Source organism: Seriola dumerili, unplaced genomic scaffold (assembly GCF_002260705.1).
Source record: "Seriola dumerili isolate Sdu_G_001 unplaced genomic scaffold, Sdu_1.0 BDQW01000668.1, whole genome shotgun sequence".
In the NCBI taxonomy this organism is placed as follows: domain Eukaryota; kingdom Metazoa; phylum Chordata; class Actinopteri; order Carangiformes; family Carangidae; genus Seriola; species Seriola dumerili.
The window spans coordinates 846,162-869,552 of NW_019174923.1; the positions used below are offsets into that span (position 1 = coordinate 846,162).

Consider the following 23,391-nt stretch of genomic DNA (forward strand, 5'->3'; position numbering starts at 1 on the left):
CAGCAGTAGGTAGTTTGCGGACACGTCCTGAGCTAGGAGCTTTACGTTGTTTCCCACAGTAGTTTAGACCCCGTTTTTCATGACACATGACAGTCATATGTCAGCATTTGCAAAAGACCAGCATTTTTGGTTCTCCTCTTTGGAGAACACTGAGTAAGATTTCATGTGGCTGGAAGACCAAAACGGAGACGGCAAGATGTATTTATCCCCATTACTGTGAACGTAGCCTGAAACATCATTAATCATATCGGTACCTTTCCTGTCTCACCGAGTCTCTTGTCCTCTTTTCGCACTGCATTTTCAGCAATCACTAATACCGGCACCCACTTTGCCCCAGTAACACAATTAAATGCCACCGAGCACGCCAACAGTAGATTACCAGTCCCAGCAGTCGAGAAAGAGGTAGGTAGGTTGGAGGTCCTGGCAGTGCTTTGTGAGCACAGAGCCAGATCAACATTTCTCAGTTTCCACACCTAAGAGAAGGAGAGATTGGAAAGGGGGGTAGGCAGGGAGGGGGAGTCGAGAAGAGGAGGAAGGACAGGGGTGAACGGGACTCGTTTTTGCTACTGGACACCTATGCTGATTCGTGGAAGAGAACTGGAACTGTCTGGCTGAGGCTGAGTTTGGGAGGGGGTGAGAGAGGAGAGGAAAACAGAGAGAGGGTCAAAGGTAAGATGACTCCTACTCTAAGGAATATGGAGACAGATGGCCGAAAGAGAAGAAAGCCGGACCCCGACCTTAAAAAGCCACAATTGTTGGTAGGTACCAAACCTAATTGTGTCGGTAGTCATATGATGTGAAGCCCAGCCAACAAAAGCGGGCCCCTTACTGTTGGTAATAAAATAGTTGGCTCTATATTTGTCTTTGAGGCACATTTTGATTGGTCAATTAGGATCCCTGTTGTGAGCATGGTTTATTCTCAGAGGTGACTAATAGATTCTGCCAGTCTAACAGCATTATTTTGAGCTCTGCATCCATTGTGTGGCTGCTATTTTGGCTTTAGTGGGTTTTTTTTATGCTTTGTGTGTGTGTGTGCGTGTGTGTGTGTGTGTGTGTGTGTATGTGTGCGCTTAACTGGACGTGTCTAGAGAATAATTTCAAATCCAATATTAATTGACTTACAAGGGAAAAAAACACTACTTGTTGAAATCATATGAATATTTACATCTCTTAAATGTCATTCAGTTATATCTGTGTATGTTTCATGTTTACTTTTATTTTTCTCATTTGTTATTTAGTGTTTTTTTTTTTAACCACCACAAACAGTGTGAGGACAGTGCGGTGCTCTGTCAGTTACTGAAAACAGTTGTACAGACACTCTGATAGGGAGGAGTCGCTTCAGTCACTTTGCCATTTGAGGGTGAGGGAGTCAAACCCTTGCACAGTCTCCGCTGAAACCAGAGAGAGCTGACCTTAAGAGTATTTAAACATAAGGCTTACTCAACACCGAAAGCCAGAGGGGGGGCTCGATTGTTTGCTGTTGTTACACGGCCTGCTTTAGTGTTGCTAAAAGCTCGGATACTTGTTCAGTCTATGGAGGGTGAGAGGCTGACGTTTCTCTGATTTCTGTCATCCTCTGGAGCTGGATTTAAGAAGATAGCTTGCCGCATAAATCCACCAAAGAAGGAGTGAAAATGACCAAGTGGCAAAGTCTTTTATGTCATAGACGGCAAACACTAATGTGACAGAGGTCCAGTTAGAAATAGTGATAAGAATAAATTGATAAATTGGTAAGTTAGAAAGGCCATTTGAAACTTAATGTGTAAGCGCTCCGATTTTCCACATCAAAGTCTGTGTCCATGTCTTGCGTTTGATACCACATTCAGTGTCGGAAAAAAGTTGCATGTAGCCTTTTGTGACCCCAGGGGGAGCTGCACCTGATAAGATAATCCAATTTTAGTCCCACAGTGGATAAAAATTTGCAGTATTACAGCAGCAAAGTGGACAGTACGAGGAAAGGAAAACTGCAAAATCTCTGTCTTTCTTATAATAATATAATATGTACAATTAGATTTTCAAATATAACAAAAAATAGCAGCAGATGAGGGATGAAGTCTGATGAATTGCCTCGAGTGATGTCACTGGAGGTAATGTTGATCTGAAGACTACAGGTAGGAATCTGTGTTGAAGTTATGTAGACAGTTAACAGTGACAGTTAACACCAAACCTAATCATGTCAGTAGTCACATGATGTGAAGCCCGTTACTGTTGATGATAAAGTAGTTGGCTCAATATTCGATGTGTTACTATTGGCTGTTGTTTGTCTTTGTCGTTGGTGGTTAGCGGGTGCTAATGACACAAAATCCATTCATCAGTCTAATTTATCATCAACAGTTGTTATTATTACATTAGCTGTTGAGCTAACGCTGCCACATTCTCATCAATGTTGTTAACATCAGTGTTGATTAATATGCATTGTCCCGTCTCTATATAAATAAACAGTAGCTGAACTTAAATTAACTATGAAGGGAGAACGAATATTGTTGAAACATGAAGTAGAGAGGCGATTTTTGTTTCAAGGCAGGGATTGTGCTGTGAGACGTTTCACTGCTGCCCTGGGACGTAAGTGATAGCAAGGAGACCGAAGGATGATGATCACTCATCTCTACCAAGGTAAATCAGCCCAAAAAAAAAAGTGCAGTGAAAAGTGTTGATGTAGCTGCAGTTCGGCATGAATTCAGACAGATTGTCTGTGTGCGCTTGTAATGGCCGTCAGAAGCAATCTGAGGGATTACCAGAGTTACTTGCTTCTTGACAACCTGACTTAGTGCTGCAATGCAGACCCATGGCGGAGGGGAGAAAATAGAATGAGTGAGAGGATTTATGGAAATGTGTGTGTGTGTGTGTGTGTGTGTGTGTGTGTGTGTGTGTGTGTGTGTGTGTGTGTGTGTGTGTGTGTGTGTGTGTGAGAGAGAGAGAGGAGCCTTTGAAGATGTTGTTGAGAGCGACATACTCTTTGCAGTCGTACTCGCCGTTGTTGTCATTCTTAAGCGACCCCCCTCCTGCCCGTGGAGGCTGACTGATCTTAACACTGTATGTGTGTGTATGTGTGTTAGTTTTGGGTTCTAGGAGACAGTGCCTCCCTGCTGCGAAGCACAGAGTCAGAGGCAGCAGGTGCAGCTGACGCAGATAGGCTTTTTAGCAGGCAGGGCCAGTTGGGGGACAGAAAGGGAGAGAATGAGTGAGAGACGATAGAGGGGGAAAAAAGCCACAGGAGCTCAAACAAACACAAGATCAGACCTCTGAGCAGCACCGGACAAATGAATTTATCGCCCCTATTCTAGTCCTTGTGCACAGTATGTGAGAAGGAAGGGAACAGGACCTGAACTGCACCAGACATTGCCTTAGCTTCAGCAGTGAACGTGAGTAATGAGTGTTTTTAAGTGTGTGGTTAAAACTGTGCTAAGATTGTGTGGAAATCGAGCACAGCAGAATCTGTGTGAGGTAGTTTGAGGTTGAGCCAAATCTCTGGTAAAGTTTGAAAAACATGCATAAAGACGTCATAAGCGTTTAAAAAAGACTAGAGTATTGTGCCGCAGTCATAGTTTAGAAAACAAAATCTCCAACTCATTTGTGTTTCTTGCTTTACCTCCCATTGACCAGTTCACTAGAAAGACTTGTTAATATGTATGCAGTGGTCTGTGTGCGTGATATTTCCTCTCCATGCTTCTTGTGGCATTACCAGTGAGTGTTGAGGAACTGCTGAAGAGACGTGGACTCTTTAGTCTGCTTTGTATTTTGTCAGCGATGAGTCTGCAGTGACTCTGGTCCGCGCTCTTCATTGTGTCGACGACAGCCTCTGTCTCTGCCTCTGCCTCCCGAAACCAAGTCACATAAAGGCGTCCTGTGTTCAGCACGTCTTTTTGAAAGGGACAATTGTGGCAGAGAGAGAAAGGCAGAGAAAGTGACGGATGGCTCACAGCCAGTTACCGGTGTGGAGATAGTGTGTGTTCTTCTGTGATGGGCCCCCGTGTTACCAAGAAAAAAATGGTCCAAACTGGCCGAGCTCATTTCATCATATTGAAATTCTTTGCAGTAACAAGCATCGTAGATGATTGTGTAACCAAGAGCTCGTTGCACTGTTGCTTCCCCTCTGAACATGTGCGTCAGTATTTAGCTGCCAAAATGTGCACATTATATTGATCTGTCTCCAGCTTGTATTGTGTTGTGACCGGAGTAACGGAGGAAAGGCGAGTGCTCTGAATGCCCTTGATCCGTCTGCATGCTTTTCTCCGGCTGTAAAGCACATCCACGCACAGGTTCACCTCCTCTCCTCCTCATCTCCCCCTCTCTAGTTATCCTCCTCTGCAGTCATTGGCTGCCCTCCTCTCAATCCGTCCGTCCTCTCCGCACGCAGACAGCCAGTCAAACAAGCACCTCGGCTTCTCCGACATTTGTCATTGGCTGGCATGTGCTGTGAATGCGGATGCTTTCCTTTAAGGGGCAGTCTAGACTCAGCTGGTAACGCTGTCTCTCTCTCTCTCTCTCCCTCTCTCTCTCTCTCTCTCTCTCTCTCTCTCTCTCTCTCTCTCTCTCTCGCACTGTGTGTGTTGCTCTCTCTCGTTAGCTCGCTCACTCTCTCCTTCTCCCTCCTGCAACACCACCACAACCTGCTGATTTCTCACTAAGCCTCTGCTGCTCATTCCCTCCTTCCCTTCCACTCCTCCTCTCCTCCTGTCATCAACTGTTCTCTTGCACTCGCTCCTCATAATTTCATTTCCCGTCAATCACATGCTCACCCCCATTTTCTTCTCGGTCCGTTTTTTCTTTTTTCTTTTTTTTTTTTGTTCTTTTTCAACCTATCATTTCTCTCTGTCTGTGCTTTTCCCCAATACTGTCATTTTGCCGTAGACATTCACTAATTTCCACCACTTTCCCACCTTCTACTGATGTGAGGAGACATGAAGGTGAGTGGAGTTGATTTCAAGCTTTAAGGCTCCTCTGTCTTTCTCTTTTCTTTTTTCTTTTTTAATCAGATCTCTCTCTCTTTTAACTTAGTAAGCCGTCTGGTAGATGAGAGTGAGAATCCTGTGTCCTTGGAGGCACGGACTGCAGTTGCGTATGCTTCAGGTGTGACAATTAGCCGGCGCTGGTTAAGATGCTGCTGTGAGTCATTATCTGACGTTGCATGTATGTTCTCTTAGTTCTGCTCCTTTCAGCATGTGCCTAGAGAAGAAGCTGATGAGGGGGGGGGGGTTTGAATCATTGCGTGGATAGTGCAGCCGCGTGTCAATGCAGACTGTAGCTCGTGACACAGTGTTTTGCACCAGCTGTGGCTGTGGTGCATTGGCATCTCAGGCTCAGATTAATGAGCATTGTACAGCGATCACAACAGCAAGCAGTTAGAGGAGTGATCGCAGTAGGTAGTTTGCACACAGGTCATGGCACAAGACACATGCCTCCCAGAGGTTGATGCTGTAACAGATAAACCGCTCTGCTCAGCTTGTGATGTAGCCGGATAGTTGAAATTTCAGTTAAGTGGATGTTCTTCACGTCTATTGAACAGTTTTCAAACCTTGAACTTGTCCTCTAGACGTCATGATTGAACACTCTGGCATATTAAACATGAAGACCTAATTTAGTCTTGTTTTCCCCATGATGTGTTTTTTTTGTGTCATTGCCCTCATTATGTGTTACTGTTTGCCACCTGGCACAACACAGGAAGAAAATGTGTCTGCCAGTAATAATCCTCAAGAGCATGTTGCCACACAGACTGTGTCGCTTCTAAGTGTTTTTATTCAGGGTTTCAGCTCTTTTAGATGGGAGAGCAGTTTATTCCGAGCTGGGCATGAGAAGGTAGATTATACAGGACTATACTAAACAGTACTTTTCTACTTTAGCGGACAAAAAAACACTTTACAATTTGGTTCTCTCTCTCTCTCTCTCTCTCTCTCTCTCTCTCTCTCTCTCTCTCTCTCTCTCTCTCTCTCTCTCTCTCTCTCTCTCTCTCTCTCTCTCTCTCTCTCTCTCTCTCTCTCTCTCTCTCTCTCTCACACGCACACGCACACACACACACACACTACTGCCATGCAAGCTCCTGGCTTGCCAGTTGGGAGCAATATGGGGGTCAGTCTCTTCCTCAAGGACACTTCTTTATGTGGACAGGAAGAGACAGGGATTGAACGGCCAGTGATTAGCAGACAACCCACTCTACTTCCTGAGTCACAGCCGCCCCCCCGAAACTGAAGTTTGCATCTTATAAAAACGAAAAGATTCAGCAAAATTAGTTAACACTTATATTCAACACTTCTTCTTATGTTCATCTTGTGCAGATGTATTGACATTCCTTCGTGGATGATTGATTTTCACAACAGCAAGACAATATCATAATAAAATGTTAATTAAAACAGTTATAAACGATTTGAAATTACTCAGGCAGTATAATCGAAAGTATGTTCAGTATGTCCCAAGTGCATGGATCATAGCTAATATATTGCTAGATATACATCTTACATAAAGTCCTGATGGATATCTCCTGGTGTCATCAAGTACATCAAAGTGTGGAGTAACAGCAGTCACATCGGTCAGCTCCCGAATCCCTGGTGGTCCCGGGTTCAGCACCTTGGACAGCGCTTTGAGCAGAACGTTAGAAATGATCCACCTGAGGAGAACAGTGAAGCAGGATGTTACATCCTGTAAACCGATCCGTCGACAGTATGTAAACAAACGTTCATCGTAGCTTAACATTATGTTAGCGTGGTTAGCTTTTGAAGTCACACAAGCGTTGTTGTGACCCAGAAACCTCCAGACGGATAAAGTCACATTAACATCTTATACAAGCCTGAAACGAACTCATTAACAGTATATTAATTCCACCATGGTCTTTTAAACCAATTTTATTTTGTTTTGTACTTGACATGATAATTAACTGTGAAATTACTATTGTTGGGTTGCAAAGGCAGCTGAAATGTAATATTTGCAGGTCTCAATGATTACTATACATTAACTTATCAAGACATACTGTGTCCTGCTCCCTGTTAGAGCATGTTCACCATCATCATCCTCATCATTGCTTGCACATCGTCTCAAACATCTCGACTAAATTTAACACCTTGTTTCGTCTCTGGTCAAATAACCATTGCTGCCAGTTTTCAAATTAAATTCAGGGCGTCACTGTTTCATCTGCTGTTTATTTACCTGCGTCCGAGTGGCCAGCAAGACAGTAATATAATCAGTGCATTCTTACCCATGCAGCACAGAGCAATCACGACCACTGCCGGTGAATCTGCATTATGGTACTGCAGCCTCTGCTTCTTTTCTTATTTGCAGCCCTGACTCTATTCCGTGCCTCTAATGCTGAGTAGTTGTTACCAAATTATATTTTTGAGTGTAATATTCCTAAATTGCAAATGGATCTCGGAGATAGTTAACTCTTGACATGTTAAATATCATTGATTTTTGTGGAGTTCCTCTAAGTAAACAATTCTTGATGTGGAGACATAAAAGCGAAGAGTGAAAGGATAACCTTCAGACAGGTTGCGTAACATTTTATGCAACTTATTTTGAAAGTGAGTTTTACGATATTAATTTATAAAGATTCAGTGTTTTTCTTCCAAAGGAGGGAAGTCTTTTCAGTTTCAAGGTCCTAATGAATCATTCATCGGAGCAGTGTAAACAGTCACAAGTCACACAACTTGACTGCTGAGCCTGAGATGGTGAGGATTCGTCTAACACACTGAAGGTCATATTGCCACTCTGTTAGCAAGAAAGCCATTTCATATGAGCTCAGGTTAGCATGCGTCACACACATGAATCTTATAACTGATTCTCTGGCAGATATTGTACTCTGAATGTTGGCTGTATGTACAAATCAATGTATAAAGAAAAGGCATGGCAGGTGTGTTCACTTACTAGTCAAGGACATAAGGTCACATACCTCTTCTTCTGTGAGAGTGCATACGTATTCCCAGGCTGGAGTTTTGATGATCAAACTGAGCAACAGACATTTTGATGTTTTTAAAGCAGATGCTGAGAGCAGTGGACAGATGTGGACAGCTTTTAGGAGACATTTCTCACTGAGACATTTCACACCTTGGATATTAACACAGCCTGTTTGTGTTTATATTTGGCAGTCTGGGGGTATTGTCCACAGGTTGGTGGTCTGCGGATGACAGTGATGTCCAAGAAAAAGCTAAAGCGTGACAGGGCTGGAGTCAAGGCAGAAGTTTGTGCCTCGTCGTTACAAGGTCCTGCACTAGCTGGAGCCTCTTTCTGTAGTTTGCATATTTTCTTTGAATTTGCATGGGATTCTTGCAGGTGCTCTGGTTTTCTCCCATCACAAAATACAGTGCATGCATGTAAAATACTCCTGCCTGCCAACCTGCTCGAGGGCGCACCAGGAGGCACTGGAGTTGCTCTCCTGTGCGCTGCGCTGTGGCTGCTGCTAAGTAGTTAAGATGGGCCCAACACAGAGACTAAAATTCCCTGCAGTCATTAAATTAACTGTAACTTAATATCATCAGGAGTTTGTAGCCTTTAGCTGTCTAGATTCTTTCAGACATTTAAGCTACAGTAGAATCATATTAAAAATCCTTATTAAACTCTGTATTTCTGGGAACAGAGAGAGCTACTGTAGAGATGACGAGTGTTTTTCCCTGCTCTACACTCCCATTCTAGTTTTTCTTTAAATAAAATCCTCAGAGTTTCTCCTCATAAAAAACATGGGACTCTTCTGGTTAATGTAAAGAATCATGTAGGTTTATGTTTTGGAGCATCAGCTTGAATTATTTCACATTTGTTCCTTAAAAATCAGGCGATTGGTTCTAAATACTACAGTATTCATGATCCTTGGCCACTGTTGCTATGGAGAGAAGCTAGTCACAGGAAGTGAATCAGAGCTTTAGTGAATTCAAAACATTTTGTTGTTAAATTTCTAAACCAAATATGGTGCCATAGTTGCTGAATTAATCCAATATTGACCCAGAATTTAAAGGTAAATTAATTTAAGACACAGATTTCATTGTCACTTTTCTCTAAACCTTAATTCCACAGACGATCAGGGTGAAGGTTGACATGTGAACTACATATGTCTTTCTGATTGACATCTCGGCCCTCAGGTGGCCATTCTGGACTTCACTGCACTCGCCGACTACATCCTGTAACCCTGACAATGCTATTGAAGCTGTGGGACATTGTCTTTTTTTTTTTTTTTCTTTTTTTTTAAATATTCCCCTCAGAGTAGTTCACTCCTTTTAACATTTTTATTGGACTGTTTGAATCTCCTCTGCAGCACAGCAGTCAACAAGAGGAGAACACAGGTTACCACTGGACTAATGCAATGTACAAGTTTCAGCCCTGGAGAAAATAGTTTTTATGTGCACGACTGCGAGTGGCGGTATGTGAACCAGTGTTCATGTGTTACAGTAGGACGAGGTCTTAACCACGTGTCAGCTGCAGCTGTCATGCTGAGTTTCCCTGTTTAGAAAATTGTAGACCTGATTAAAATGGCCTGGTACTCGTGTGCACGCCCACACTCAAGTCACTCATGCTCATCTTTCCTCTCCTCCTTCCCACACTTACTTACACACACACACACACACACAGACACACACACTTGAAGGATGTACTGTCTGTGCTCTCTCCGGTGACGTGTTTTGACCGTTGCACAGACCGTTTCCTCTGTGGAGTCTCTGGTTGTGCTTGGTGGACGGCCATGTTTGACTGTGTGGTCCTCTCGTGGCAGTGGTGCTCCACTGATCAAACATTTACACAGCATCTTGTTAGTCTCTCAAACTCTGCTACTGCCAGGACATTGACTGTAAAACATATTATTTATTCAGCACTTGAGTGGTGAAGAAGTTGTCAAACAAAGAATGCTGAATTATATTCTTAACTTGTTCAATAAAGTCTCTTAAGGATCTCCAAAGCTTTTAGTCAGGATTTTAATGCAGTTTTAATAAAGCAGTACTTGTGTGTGTGTTCCTGATAAACCAATATAGTTGTTTACATGACATGAAGCACTTCAGGAAACTTACAATAACATCCTCCCTATGATTGTATTGTTATGTTTATTCGTGAATTATTAACTTGGTTAACCTTTTAGTAGCAATTATCTTGATGGACACAATTCATGACTTTAGTTTATTGACTTTTCATCCAAAGTCTCAACCCTCTGTGTCCGGGACTCTGAATCTTTAAGCCCAGAAGGCACTGATCCTTCGCTCTGATCCTGCGTGCTGATCTCTCTCTGGAGGGAAGCAGGTGAAAAGAGAATTTCTCCTCACGGATCAGTGACAAATCAAACATTATCAAATACTCAGCAGCCTCTGAGCTCACTTCACGTCTATATAAAAAAGAATCTGGCCTGCGATCTTTTGAGTTACTGTGAGGAAGATAAACATGTCAGATTTCCTCTTTGATTTTTAACCATTAACAAAGTAGTAATTCCAAGTGTCACTTAAGGTACTCGATCCTGATTCAGGGAGGTCTTCCACGGACCTGATCAAGAGACAAATCATCATCATCCTGTGTTGTGGTTCAACAAAGGATAAAGGGATAGCAGTGTGTGACCTCAACTGTTCCAGATGGAGCTCTTGGTCACGAGGAGGGAGCCATAACTGGCCGCAGGCTATTTAGAAAGGAGCTGCCTGCCCCCACACGATGAGGAGCACACAGTCGGTTCATGCCGAGAGAATGTACTAGTCTGGCCTCCAAGCTGTTTACGTTTAATGCTCCCCATTAACAATTGGCTCAACCAAAGAAGGAAATGTGCTGCCATTAACCCGTATGACATGACTTTGATTATGTGGCATAGACAAAAGAAAAAGAGGAGAAAGAACCCAGAGTAAGTCATTTGTGGTGTGGAGGTTTCTCGGGGACCACCAGAGGCTTCAGTGTTGGTGGCCTCATCATCTGTTTCTAAAGCATGATGTCTGTGTTGTGATGTAAATTAACTCTGTGGAACTTTACAGGGACGAGAGAAGCTGCTTGACTGTTGTTCTAATAGATGAACTCAACAAGTACATCGCTAGAACCTCATACTCTTATTACAGGAGAGGATCACCTGACAGCCGCAGCTAGAAAGATATTATTCTAGCTGGGCTGCAACTAATGATTATTTAATGATTATATATATTGATTAATCTGATTATTTTTTTTATTAATCTAGAAAAATGTTTTAAAAAAAATGCCTACTAATATCTCCTGTAGCCAATGATGATGTCTTCTCATGTCTTCTTTTGTCCAGTTTACAGTGATTAAAAACATAGAAGCAGATCTCCACATTGTCGGTGGTGAAACAAGGGGATGTTTGGTATGTTTGATCGTAGATCTGTTCTAACTCGAAGACAGCAGCGTAAAATAGTTTTTGTTGTTGTAGCATGGAGAGCAGATATGAGATGAGATTTGTTCGAGTACCGTAGTCTGTGCACACAGTGTAGATATCAACATCACTTTCACATTCACAGGAAAATCCTGCTTATTATCAGAGTGAATGCAATAGACTTGATAGCTGTAATTTGCATCTGAAATAATTCTCTTGCCATCCCTTTATTTTTTAGGTTAATTAGTTAATGTCACAGCGCTTAAGATTGATGTCCACAAGCACTAGACTTGCTTATTTACATAGAAATGTCCCCTCAAGCTCTAAAGAGATCTAACTGATTAAAGCTTGAAACTAATTGGTCAGCAAAATGTTTCACAAAAAAATGAACTGGAGCAACTAAAATTTGTCAGTAAGTTATACATATAAAAACATGGTTTATTTTCCTATTTGAATATGTATTTTAACACTGGGAACTTGAACATCCACAGTATCTCTTTGAACATCACTCCCAAGTTACGTTTTCTCTACTGTATGATCAATTTACTGACCTGAGCCCCAGAAGTGCAGTTTTGTGGACTGTTCTCACATGCAGCAGCAGTAACTGCTGATATTCTCACTGCATTGCAGTCTGGACTTAGAGTTTTTTTCATATTTTGTGCTGCAGCAAAGCCTTTGATTTTGTTTGAACTTGTACTCAAAAAGCTTGTTGCAAAACTCATGTGAACCTTTGACTGCCCCCCCCCCATGTGAGCACCGTAACAGTCCCGCTGAGGCTGAAAGCAAAGATTAGAAGTGTAACTGCAACGTAACCTGCCATGCAAACGTCCACCAGGCCGTCGGTTCAACTGTCTCTCGGTTAACATTCGTATTTTAATAAGGTCGGCTCGATCAAACTGCTTCCAGACATTTCAGGAAGTGCCGCTACATTGTGATGTAAAACACTTAATATCCTTGGTAATGCCATTTTATTATCAGTTTTAGCTTCACATGTGTTTGACATGATAGTGGTGGGGAAGGTCTAGTAGTCTGATATTATAAGTTCCAGCCAAAGGCTATCTGGATGTGTGGCAAAGGCCAAACCTGCGAAATGAAAGCAGGTTTGGCAGAAACGTCAGCTGGCCTGTTGTGTGGGGATGAGGTGTTAACAGTCTACTCTAATGCTGGGAGCATTGCTCACATCTCAATCTCGATACTGTGTTCTTTTTTTAGTCGCAGTGCTGACAGCAAGCCCTCTGAACGGTCTGATTTGATTTCTTTGAAGTGCAGACTGTGATTTCCTATTGCAGCTATCTGAGATGTCCTCAGCTCCCCACCCCCCACTGGAGTGCTCTCCGTGTTTGCTCAAAAGCCAGTTCTGCATCGCCATCATCCATCCTGAATCTGTTTTTCTGTCTTTTGTCGTCTTCTCTCATCAGCTCTCCTCCTCCTCCTCCTCGTCCTCCTCCTCGTCCTCCTCCTCCTCCTCCTCCTCCCTCTCTCTTAGTCCCTCCCCGCCTTTGTTTTAGGTTTTCTGGGGAAGTCACAGGGAGGTGTTGTCACATGGAAGCAGCTGTTGAAAAAGAGTAATCATGGCTTATGACACTAATCTGTTTCTGTGTCTCCTCTCTCTCGTTTCTCTGGCAGGTGAAGGAACGTGCAGACAGGCTGTCTCACACTAAGCTATGGAATGCTCCCTGCTCCCACCATCACTAGTCTCCAATCTTTGGACTGAGCTCCAAACGCTTAGTTAGCGGCTGTGCTTCTCCCCTCGAACTCTTTACAACCAGGGGACGAAGATAAGGAGCGGGCTTACCAAAGTCCTCCGCTAAAAACGCACAGAGCACTTCTTTTTCTTTTTTTACTAGAATATTTAAGCTAGTTTTTTTTGTTTGTTTTTCTCCTCTTGGATTTTTTCTGGTGAAATCATATCAAGATGGATATGGATCAGTATCTGTGGATGGTGATCATTGGCTTCATCATTGCCTTCGTCCTGGCCTTTTCGGTGGGCGCCAATGATGTGGCCAATTCATTCGGCACAGCGGTCGGGTCTGGCGTGGTCACACTGAAGCAGGCCTGTATCCTGGCGTCCATCTTTGAGACACTGGGCTCAATGCTGCTGGGGGCCAAAGTGGGCGAGACGATTCGGAAGGGCATCATAGATGTCAGCCTGTACAACGACACGGTGCCCGTGCTCATGGCCGGGGAGGTCAGCGCCATGGTCGGTGAGTTGGTCTAGTTTTTATTTCCACCGAGTTATGTCGGTGCTTCCAACGCCAGCAGCTCTTTTCAGACGTGCACCCGTTTACACTGCAATATAACATGTCCTTGACATGTCTGAATCACTTTTACATAAAAGTTACAAGGGCTATGTGTCCAGGTCAGACCTAGTGATGTCGCTTTTTCCATAAATGTCCTCTCATATCTGAAAGAAGCCGTAAGGAACATTAGAGTAAATGTCAACCTTGTCTAAATGGCAAATAGGCATCAGTGTAACAGATAAAGCCAGAAAACTTTCATGTTCCATGTCAGGAAAGACTTTACTTTTTGACAGCGTCACAGCTGAGGCACTGCTGCTTCCTGGCTCCATCATTTACAGAAACAGGCTGAAATTAGATCTGAAACAATTAATTGACCAGTAGATCAGTCAATTAGCAGAGACATAATGATCAGTATTTTTGGAAACAAATTCATAGGTTTAGTCTGTTTAGCTGTTTATCACTAGCCATTTACAGGTTCTTAAATGTGAGGATTTGCTGCTTTTCTCTGTTTTATAGTTTTGTAAACTACAAATCTTTGGGTTTTGGACTGTTGATCGGACAAAATGAGACATTTGATTGTGCCACCATCTCTATTTTTTGACATGTTATACACTAAGCAATCAATTAATTGAATAACTGACAGATGAATCTGCTAATAAAAGTAATTGTTAGTTTCAGCCTTGAAAACACAAAAAATAAACCTCTGTGATTACCACTGTACAGACAAATAAATATTGAAGTGCAGAGTGACATTTTCCTCCAGAGTAAAGTGCTGTTGATGCTGTTGATGCTGTTGATGCTGTTGGGGAAATTACATCCACGAGTTCATGTGTTGACGAGTGTCTCTCAATCGCTGACCCTTAACCTGTGATGCTGGAGCAGAGCCAGGATCTAGTTTCTTATCTAGCTTCAACCTCTTTTTAAATAAAGCATCTCCTGTACAAAAAAAAGTAAGAAAATAGTGAAAAAAGTACAATCACAATTCCCTGTAGCCAAAGTGACAACAGTCCAAAACCAAAACATATTAGATTTACAATTATATAAAGAAGCAGAAAGTCCTCAGATCTGAGAGGCTGGAACCGGCAAGTTAAAAATCTGTAATGCATATTACTGTATACATTTGAATGTATTTAATTTATGAGGCAGGCTCTACTGTTCCTTCTTCTGTACACATTTGAAAGTGAAAAAGTGTGTAAGTCCAAGCTCAGTGAGATGTTGTGTGCAGCTGTGATCAGAGTCCACTCTGCTGTCACACTGCCCTCGGTGTGTGTGTGTCCACAGGCCCTGTGGACAGAAGAGAGTCATCACTCACGTGATTATATTACTGTGCATGTTTGAACTTTGAACTTTTCCCAATCATCTGTAAAAAAGCTTCTGCATCCACCTGTTTTTCTTTTTGCTCACAAACAAGAACTAAACTGCTAAATAACATAACCCCGGCAGAATGTGTTTTTGTATTCCAGTCGGTAAAAGTTCATAATTGGTCATTTGAAGAACATCTGCTGTTGTTTTCCAAACCACTTTTTTTTATGAGCAATGTAATAAAAATTTGTTTTGCAAAGATTCAAAGCAGCTTCCTGAGAAACAGTGTGAAAAATATGGAAATCTATTTGCAGATATAAGCACAAGCAGCGATTGTTGAGCATCACCAGTGGCTTTACACATCAGCTTTCGATTACCTCAGTAAATGAATGGTGCGGAACAAAAAACAATGGGGCTCCTGTTGAGACAATGCGCTGGGAAACGCTGATGAATAAGGTGATATTATGCACGGGGGGATTCCCGTGTCGCAGAGCGGCACAAGTGAATGTTGGGGAAACACTGAGCAGTTTCTCTTTGTCGTCTCAGACAGGAAACTCTTTTTTTCCTCTGCCATATTGTTCAGAAAGAATTTGAAGAATTTTTAACTTCATGATTTTAATTTGATAACGACAGGAAAATAATTCTATTGTGTCTTGTAAGTTTTTAATGTTTCACAGCAGTTCACAGAAACAACACAATACACTACAGCATACAGTGTATATTTGTCAGTGTCTGATTTAGGGCTACTTCATTCCAGCCTAACAATGAGACATTGGGGACTTATTATTTAAATAATGGACTCTGTTTCCAAAGCAAAACAAAAATAAATTCCCAGTGGGATTTTTGTCTTGATAAATGAAGCCTTATTCTCTGTTGTTTGTCATTATTATAGTATCTCAAAATATATTTTGTTAGAAAGTCCCTCATGCTAAAAACTCTTCATGCTGATGTTTATATGATACTAGAGCTTTTTGAAAACTAGTCTGTGGTGTTGGAGCATCTTGTGTCTGCAGTTTTCAGACTTCACGGGTTCATTTGTGCCAACTTTTTACAAACAATGCAAACTTGAGGTAATAATTTTCAGTTTCAAACATTACTCAGACTGTCAATTAAAATGTCTTGCTGTCATAACCCGGTTTGATTTTCTTTATTTCTGTCTTCACTTTAATGAAGTAAACCACAAACAGCAACACGATGTCACGACTTTAAATAAATGAGCACCAAAATGACAGACTGATGCGTGTGGTATTGCTCTCTCTATTTTCCAGTTGAACTTGAACTTTGTTCCAGAAACAGTGGCCAATTAAATATGAAAAATGTCTGAGGTTTGTGTCTCTGTCTTGATCACAGGGTCAGCAGTCTGGCAGCTGATCGCCTCCTTCCTCAAGCTGCCCATCTCTGGGACCCACTGCATTGTTGGCGCCACCATCGGTTTCTCCATGGTGGCCATCGGCACCAAGGGCGTGCAGTGGATGCAGCTTGTCAAGATTGGTAAGTTTGAGTCCAGCGTTTGTGTCTTTACAATTCACATATTCTCTCTGCTAATGTACATCCACTGCAAACATATACAGTGAAATGCTTTTACATAATATTACTCATACTTGCAGAACTGCCACTTTCCCATTGAATATAATACAAAATAAAACCGCACTGGGATATATCCAGTGCAGCTCCAGTGGAGGTTTTTCGCTCTGTGAAACACAGACGGTAATCATCAGATTTTGTTGTCAGTGAGGATGACTCCCTTGGCCGTTTTACACAGAAACTAATTTATTTTAGAAGCGGCAGAGATACCAATTTCTCCCCCTTTAGGAGCCTCAGTAGACCAGCATGCAATGCAGCCACAAAACATCTTAAAGTACCTGTTAAGTGAAAGATTGAGCTATGACTTCTGCCATTGCAACTGCAACCTCAGCTGAATCTGAAACATTTTCCAGAGGATTTGAAAGTTTGAAAGTCAAAGTGGGAAATGTAGGAAAGGACTAATTGAGGTGATTGAAGTACAGAAGCTGTAAAAAAAAAAAAAAAAAAAAAATCATGAATTCTGATAATACTGTATCAGTGTGTGATTTCTTCTTTTTTTTTTCCTGTTTGTGATGAAATTTTCTCCTCCCTCTGCAGTGTCATCATGGTTCATCTCCCCCTTGCTGTCTGGACTCATGTCTGGACTCCTCTTCATTCTCATCAGACACTTCATCCTCAGCAAGGTGGGCTCACATCACCTCTCTGAGACAAGCTTCTTCTTTGTATTTTATGTATTTCTGGTTTAACCCCAGAAATCTGGGTACTGTAATACAAATTCTCCACATATTGACTGAGTTGTTTGTTAAAAAGGTCAAATACCAGAGCTAAGACTGTACACGTGTACACACAAACTTGTCCAAAGAACTTTAGCACAGATAAAATCTTTTGGATTTGGCAACACCCGCAGACCTGCTGTTACATAACAGGCGATCGCTGACAGACGAGCAGAAGTGTTGTGGCTCATCCTAAGGTCACAACAGCAGGATTATGTATGAATGACTCACAGGGATGATTTGTCATTTGGGCTGGAGTTACTGTAAAGCTGGGTCAGATTCAGGATGAGTTCATCTCTGTCTCTGGCCGTTTGCATCATCTTGATCTTTCTATTATATCTGTGCTGTGCTGAGGTTTAGTTTAGTTTTTAGATATGAGACTTTTTACCGTGGGAGGTTGGTCATATTGCATATCAAGCTCCTTGTAACAGTAAACCACACATTGTGTAAGAATGAATTGTCGCATATCTAGTTTTGTTTTCAACATGTCCGCACCTATGAATTGACCTGAGCCAAAACAATGACCTCAATAATAAATTCTGTTTTTATCACTCGTCAGCTTATGCAGCACATGTTGATCACAACATCTTATCAGTGATCAATGTGCAGAAATATTTCACCTTTTGTATCTAACTGGAGATCTGAAGTGAACATGTCACACTCGCACATGATTTTGGGGCTGCAGTGAGAGAGCTCTAACTTCAGATCATCTTGACCTATTCTGCATATTTCTAGTTTTAGAGCTCTGCACATAATGATGTGTGATCAGTGAGCCTTCATTGTCTTCTTCAGGGAGACTTTACGAGGCTGTAGAGCTGCCAGTGATGGCAGGTTGGTCATCACATAAGAACCTGAAGAGGAGAGCAAGAAGGTTTAATAAACAGGCACACAAGGAAATTTAAATCTCATGTGGCATTAGTAGGACTGGGAGATATTTGTTTTATTTTTATTTATAAGAATGTATAATTATTTAATTTAATTTATTTATTTACATCAGTATCACAATATTAATACAGTTTCCCAATATTGTATGAATTAAGAAAATGCCTTTTATAATTTCCTGGAGCCCAAGTTCCTATCTTCAAAGTGCTTGTTTTGTGTGACCATCGGTCTCAAACTCAAAGATATATATGAAATAAAGAGCAAATCGTCACGTTTGAGAAGCTTGAATTTAGAAAATGTTTGTTATGCATTACATCAGACCAAACTTTTTTTTAAAATTATTATTACAAATTTGCATGGACTAATCAATCAGCAGCACTTTGTAAAACAACAGAATACCAATAAAATCAGTAACAGAATATAATCACAAAACAGAGCAGAGGTTGTAGCTCTTTGGTCATCACATCAGAAACTGGACTAAAACTCCGTCTGTGTGTTTTCTCTTCAGGATGACTCCGTCCCTAATGGCCTGCGAGCGCTGCCTCTCTTCTATGCCACCACCATCGGGATCAACACATTTTCCATCATGTACACTGGAGCCCCGTGTAAGTGACAGGCGGCAGTTATTCCTAACGGACATTGTCGCTGTTTATTTAGTCTGACACCAACGTATGATCAAATTATCATCTCAGTCGCAGTGATTGCGCCAGTGTCGTTTGATTGCTCAAAATTCCTTCTGAAGGTGTGACAAGAGTATAAGTAGATTTTTTAACACTTCAAAACTACTTGCAAGATGTTATGTTCTTATACCCGTGTGTGTGTGTGTGTGTTCATTCATTTCAGTGCTTGGGCTAGAGTTGCTACCAGTGTGGGCCATCTTTCTCATTACTTTAGCCGGAGCACTGGTCTGTGCAGCGGTGGTCTGGTTCTTCGTGTGTCCTTGGATGAGGAGGAAAATAGCAAGTAGGTATCTGTGTGTGTGTGTGTGTGTGCGTGTGTGTGTGTGTGTGTGTGTGTGTGTGTGTGTGTATGTGTGTGTGTGTGTGTCCAGTCTTTCTCACGCCATTTGAAAGCTTGAAAGCCCAGCGCTCTGACCCGAACCTAACAACTGAGTCTCAGCCTCTGCTTGCACACTCTGTGCTCTGACACCAAACATTGGATGCCAGCGGATGTGTTTTCTCATTGGCCTCTGCCAAAGCCACTAAAGCCACCAAGAAACCCTGTGAACTCTGTGTAGAACTCCACTTGCTTTGCTCAAACACTTAAGATTTTTGGGCGTAATCATAGCCTGCAGTGAAGAAAGCTTTCAAATCAAGGTTAGGAATTGTTTTCCTAATGGGAAAATCAGCCTGCAGCAAAGCAGACAACGCCATAATGACACATTAAATGAAACAGTGGAAAGGGCAGTAAGAGGAACATCTGAGAGAACAGTGGACATAAGCAAGGCAACCAGTCTTCTAATTCAACTTGACAAGAACTTCTGTTTAGTGCAACAATCCAAAGACAAAGCTACAAACTCTTAAGCCCCAAGTCCTAGATGCCTGAGATGCTTTCCACTGACATGAAAATAAAAATCAAGGTTAAATTACAACAGTTTTGTTACTGGATTTATCTTAAACAACATAAAGAAGTGCTGTGACTGAAGCGATAACAATCCATGTTGAGGCTTAAAATAGAACGATTCTTTTCTCGAACTTTCGAGCGAGGCCGATTTGACCTGTTGCTTAAGGCGTCGTGACCGCTGAATGCCTGAGAGGATTATAGGTGATATTATCGGTCCTAATCTGGATATTACTGCATCCGTCAAAATGAAACGAGTGAGCTTTATGTATGTGTTTGTGCTGAGGGCTGTTTTGAGGAGTAGGGGGGCATCAAGTCTATCAGCACTGGAATTAGTTAGGATCAGCTGATGGCTATACTTGTTGTTGCTGCATAGTTTTCTCTTCTTTCTTTTTTTTTCTGACCTGAAATGATTGATGGTGGTGCAGAGTAACAACATAGTTTCAGCAAAAACATGCATAAAAAATTTATGTTGATAAAAATATTATCTGTGTGATTCACTCATTGAGCTCCTGTCCTGATTCCATCAGTGGAAATCATCCAGATAACTTCTGTAAAATATTTTTATTTCTACTGTTTCATCATCCTGCTGTAAATGATCACTCGGACATATTAGAATATGGGCCTGACATGCAAATATAGATGTTGTAATTTCCTCATAGTTTGTATACAAGGCCCTGTAAACACTGGTAACATTGTTAAGAGGATTAACGGGATTTACCTGGTGGTGATATTTTTTCCCTTCAGGAAGATCTCCTAACTGAACTTGTTTTCCCTCAGGTCGTCTAAAGAAGGAGCAGGCTCTGTCAAGGATCTCTGATGAGAGCCTGGACAAGATACCCGAGGAGGAGGAGGAGAGTCCCGTCTTTAAGGAACTCCCGGGGGCCAAGGGAACAGATGAGGCCGTGTTGCCGCTCACCGGGGGCAGCAGTGAACGGGGCACCCGAGACTCCAGCGGAGAGCTCACCAACCTGGCCAACGGAGGCACCGTCCTGCCAAACGGCCGGGTGTATGGTAAAACTGAAAATAAGAGCCACTGATTTGAGATGTTCCAGTAGATCACTACATCTGCTCACTAGGGACAAAAACAACGACTGTGAAGCTGTGGTCATTGCGTAATCTTTGTGGAGGAGGAGAGGAACTGCAGCTCTGTTGCTGCATTAATACACACGACTCTTCTGTTTACAGCCACCTTCAGCAGGGTGGTGTGTCGGGCTGTTTCTGGTTCCTTTTATATGTCGTCATCAATTAGTTTTGTGTCTTCACAAAAAAAAAAACAAACAATGAATGCAAAACCTACAAAACAAAATACTTTTTAATTTTTACACTGAGGACAAAAAGCGTTGTCACCCATCAGGTGGAAAAAAGATTTAATCTCAGTTTGTCATAAGTAAAGAAGATCCAGTCTCAAATTTGGAAATCTGACTTGCTTCCTTCGTAGGGAGTAACTTCTCTTTTATTAAAGATTCCTATTCAGTTTATGTTTATTTAGAGTAAGAGACTGTAAATGTAAATGTGCTGCTGTTGGATGCTGCCTGGCAACAGTTTTGCATCCACACCCTCTTCTCCATCTCGTCTCCTTCAGGTCGGACCCACTCAATGACCAACGGTTGCCTCAAGTCACCCATCTCTAATGGCAGCTTCAGCTTCGATGGCCACATGCGCAGCGATGGCCAGGTGTACCACACAGTACACAAGGACTCAGGTCTCTATAAAGACCTGCTTCACAAAATCCACCTGGGCCGCATGGATGACAACGAGCGCTCGGGCTCCAACGCCGGCCCGGCTGACAACAATTACCGCCTGCTGCGCCGCAACAACAGCTACACCTGCTACACAGCGGCGATATGCGGCATGCCCGTCCAGCCGCTCATACGCACAGAGTCTCGCGAGGACAGTGAAAAGCTGGTGGGCGAGGGAGGCGGCAGGAGCAACAGCGTGTCCTACTCCAAGAAGAGGGTACGCTACGATAGCTACTCGTCGTACTGTAACGCCGTGGCCGAGGCTGAAATTGAGGCGGAGGAGGGCGGGGTGGAGATGAAGCTGGCCACAGAGCTGGAGGGGGTGGAGGAAGAAGGGGCTCCAGCACCTGTGCCTCTGGACGACTTGGCCGAGGAGGATCATGAGGAGAAGGACAAGCCTGAGGTGTTCCAGCTTTTCCACTTCCTGCAGATCCTCACGGCCTGTTTCGGGTCCTTTGCCCACGGAGGCAACGATGTCAGGTGCTGCCTCCTGCTAATACCTGCTAATATATTCTTTTATTCCAGAAGTTTCTCTCCCTGTTAAATTACATGCAAGTAATTTTTCAGCAACAACAAATAGAGAAATCGAATTTACTTTGTTGCTTTGACATCATGTAGTCTCGGTCTAGCACAGGTACCAGAGGAGCTGGTACTAGCTGAGGTACTAGCTGAGGTACTAATTTGTTTTCCCACCTCTGCAGTAATGCTATCGGGCCTCTGGTGGCGCTGTGGATGATCTACGACCAGGGCGGTGTGATGCAGGATGCTGCCACTCCCATCTGGCTGCTGTTCTACGGCGGCATAGGCATCTGCGCCGGCCTGTGGGTGTGGGGCCGCCGCGTCATCCAGACCATGGGGAAGGACCTGACTCCCATCACCCCCTCAAGGTGAGAAAGCCACCACGTGGGAGAGTGAGTGAGAGGGGTGTGTGTGTGTGTGTGTGGGTGTGGGTGAGGGTGAGGGTGTGTGTGAAAGAGAGAACGGGGGAGTATTTGTGGCAAAGGCGAACTCTCCCAACATATGCTGGGTTTCACTTGCTTCAAAGACTCTCAACATGCTGACACACACAAGTGCATCCAGGACCACAGCTTCCTGGGTAAGTACTGACGTGCGTGCACATAGCTGTATTAGAATGCGCACACACACACACACACACACACACACGCACACACACACCTTGTTTTTAATAAGGCTGTTAAATGTTATTGAACAAGTAATTGCCATTCAACTCACACAGAGAATTTCCCACTAAGCTGAAAGTGAAGTGCAAAAACCTGAGGCAACACAATCACTTTCAGAGTGCGTGCTCTGTTGCCTCAATTGCTCTGTGTTCACAGGTACAGTAACTGACTATTCAAGGACATTTGTCTCCAGCATGCTCTGGTTAACCACTCTCTACTTCCTAAACAGAGCTGCTGCTGCTGCTGCAGGCAACATACACTTTACTCCACAAACAACCTGCAAGTACAATGTTTCTGCATCCTCGTCTGCGTTGGCTGCAATATATGGTCAAATCATATTGATATTTTCTCATCCAGACAGCACACTGAATTAGTATGATTCCATTAATTTAAAGCACAGATTTGTATATTTGAATGAGTTTTATTTGAGTTTAAGGACGTTAATGTGAAAGAATATTTTCTGTCCCTTTTTTAAAACAAACAAATGCAATCAAACATGTTTTTCTTCTCCCAGAGATAAAGGCTATAAACAAGTTGATGAGAAATAATCTGAACAAAGTCATTATCATTTTTGGCAGTCCTCACACACTCCTACAGGAACTTTAACTTTGCTGGAGATAATTCTCTGCAACTTTGGAACACATTCAGAGATCTACTATAATAATTGTGTCTCTAGTGCCTCTTTGCATAGGCAATGAAATAGGAATGGTGCGCTCTCGCTATTTTCCCTCTGCACTTTGACTTATTACATAATAATTATGAATAAATAAGTAGTCCTTTGGACCACAACACATGAAGCCCTAGGGCTCACTTCGTCCTACAACCTAAGCAACGGACATCACGCATCCTTAACCACTTACTGCTGCTGCTCTGTCCTTGAAATCAATATCTCTCTCTCTCTCTCTGTCTTTCTTTTGCTGTCCTCTC

At 42.6% G+C, this 23,391-nt stretch overlaps 1 protein-coding gene across 3 annotated transcripts in view; it reads left to right on the forward strand.

Annotated features, from left to right (window-relative positions):
* The window catches only part of slc20a2 (solute carrier family 20 member 2), a 47,428-nt gene that overhangs the window by 13,131 nt on the left and 10,906 nt on the right, over positions 1-23,391 (forward strand). For 2 of the 3 annotated variants that reach the window (XM_022765175.1, XM_022765176.1), the window contains exons 2-9: positions 12,887-13,464; positions 16,153-16,293; positions 16,924-17,009; positions 18,490-18,586; positions 18,825-18,944; positions 20,322-20,555; positions 21,127-21,763; positions 21,985-22,170. In XM_022765175.1, the coding sequence (XP_022620896.1) occupies positions 13,176-13,464; positions 16,153-16,293; positions 16,924-17,009; positions 18,490-18,586; positions 18,825-18,944; positions 20,322-20,555; positions 21,127-21,763; positions 21,985-22,170 (1,790 nt within the window). In that variant the 5' untranslated portion in view covers positions 12,887-13,175. Of the gene's footprint in view, positions 1-699; positions 759-12,886; positions 13,465-16,152; positions 16,294-16,923; positions 17,010-18,489; positions 18,587-18,824; positions 18,945-20,321; positions 20,556-21,126; positions 21,764-21,984; positions 22,171-23,391 lie in introns of those variants that run through there. The other variant, XM_022765177.1, reaches the window with a different exon arrangement.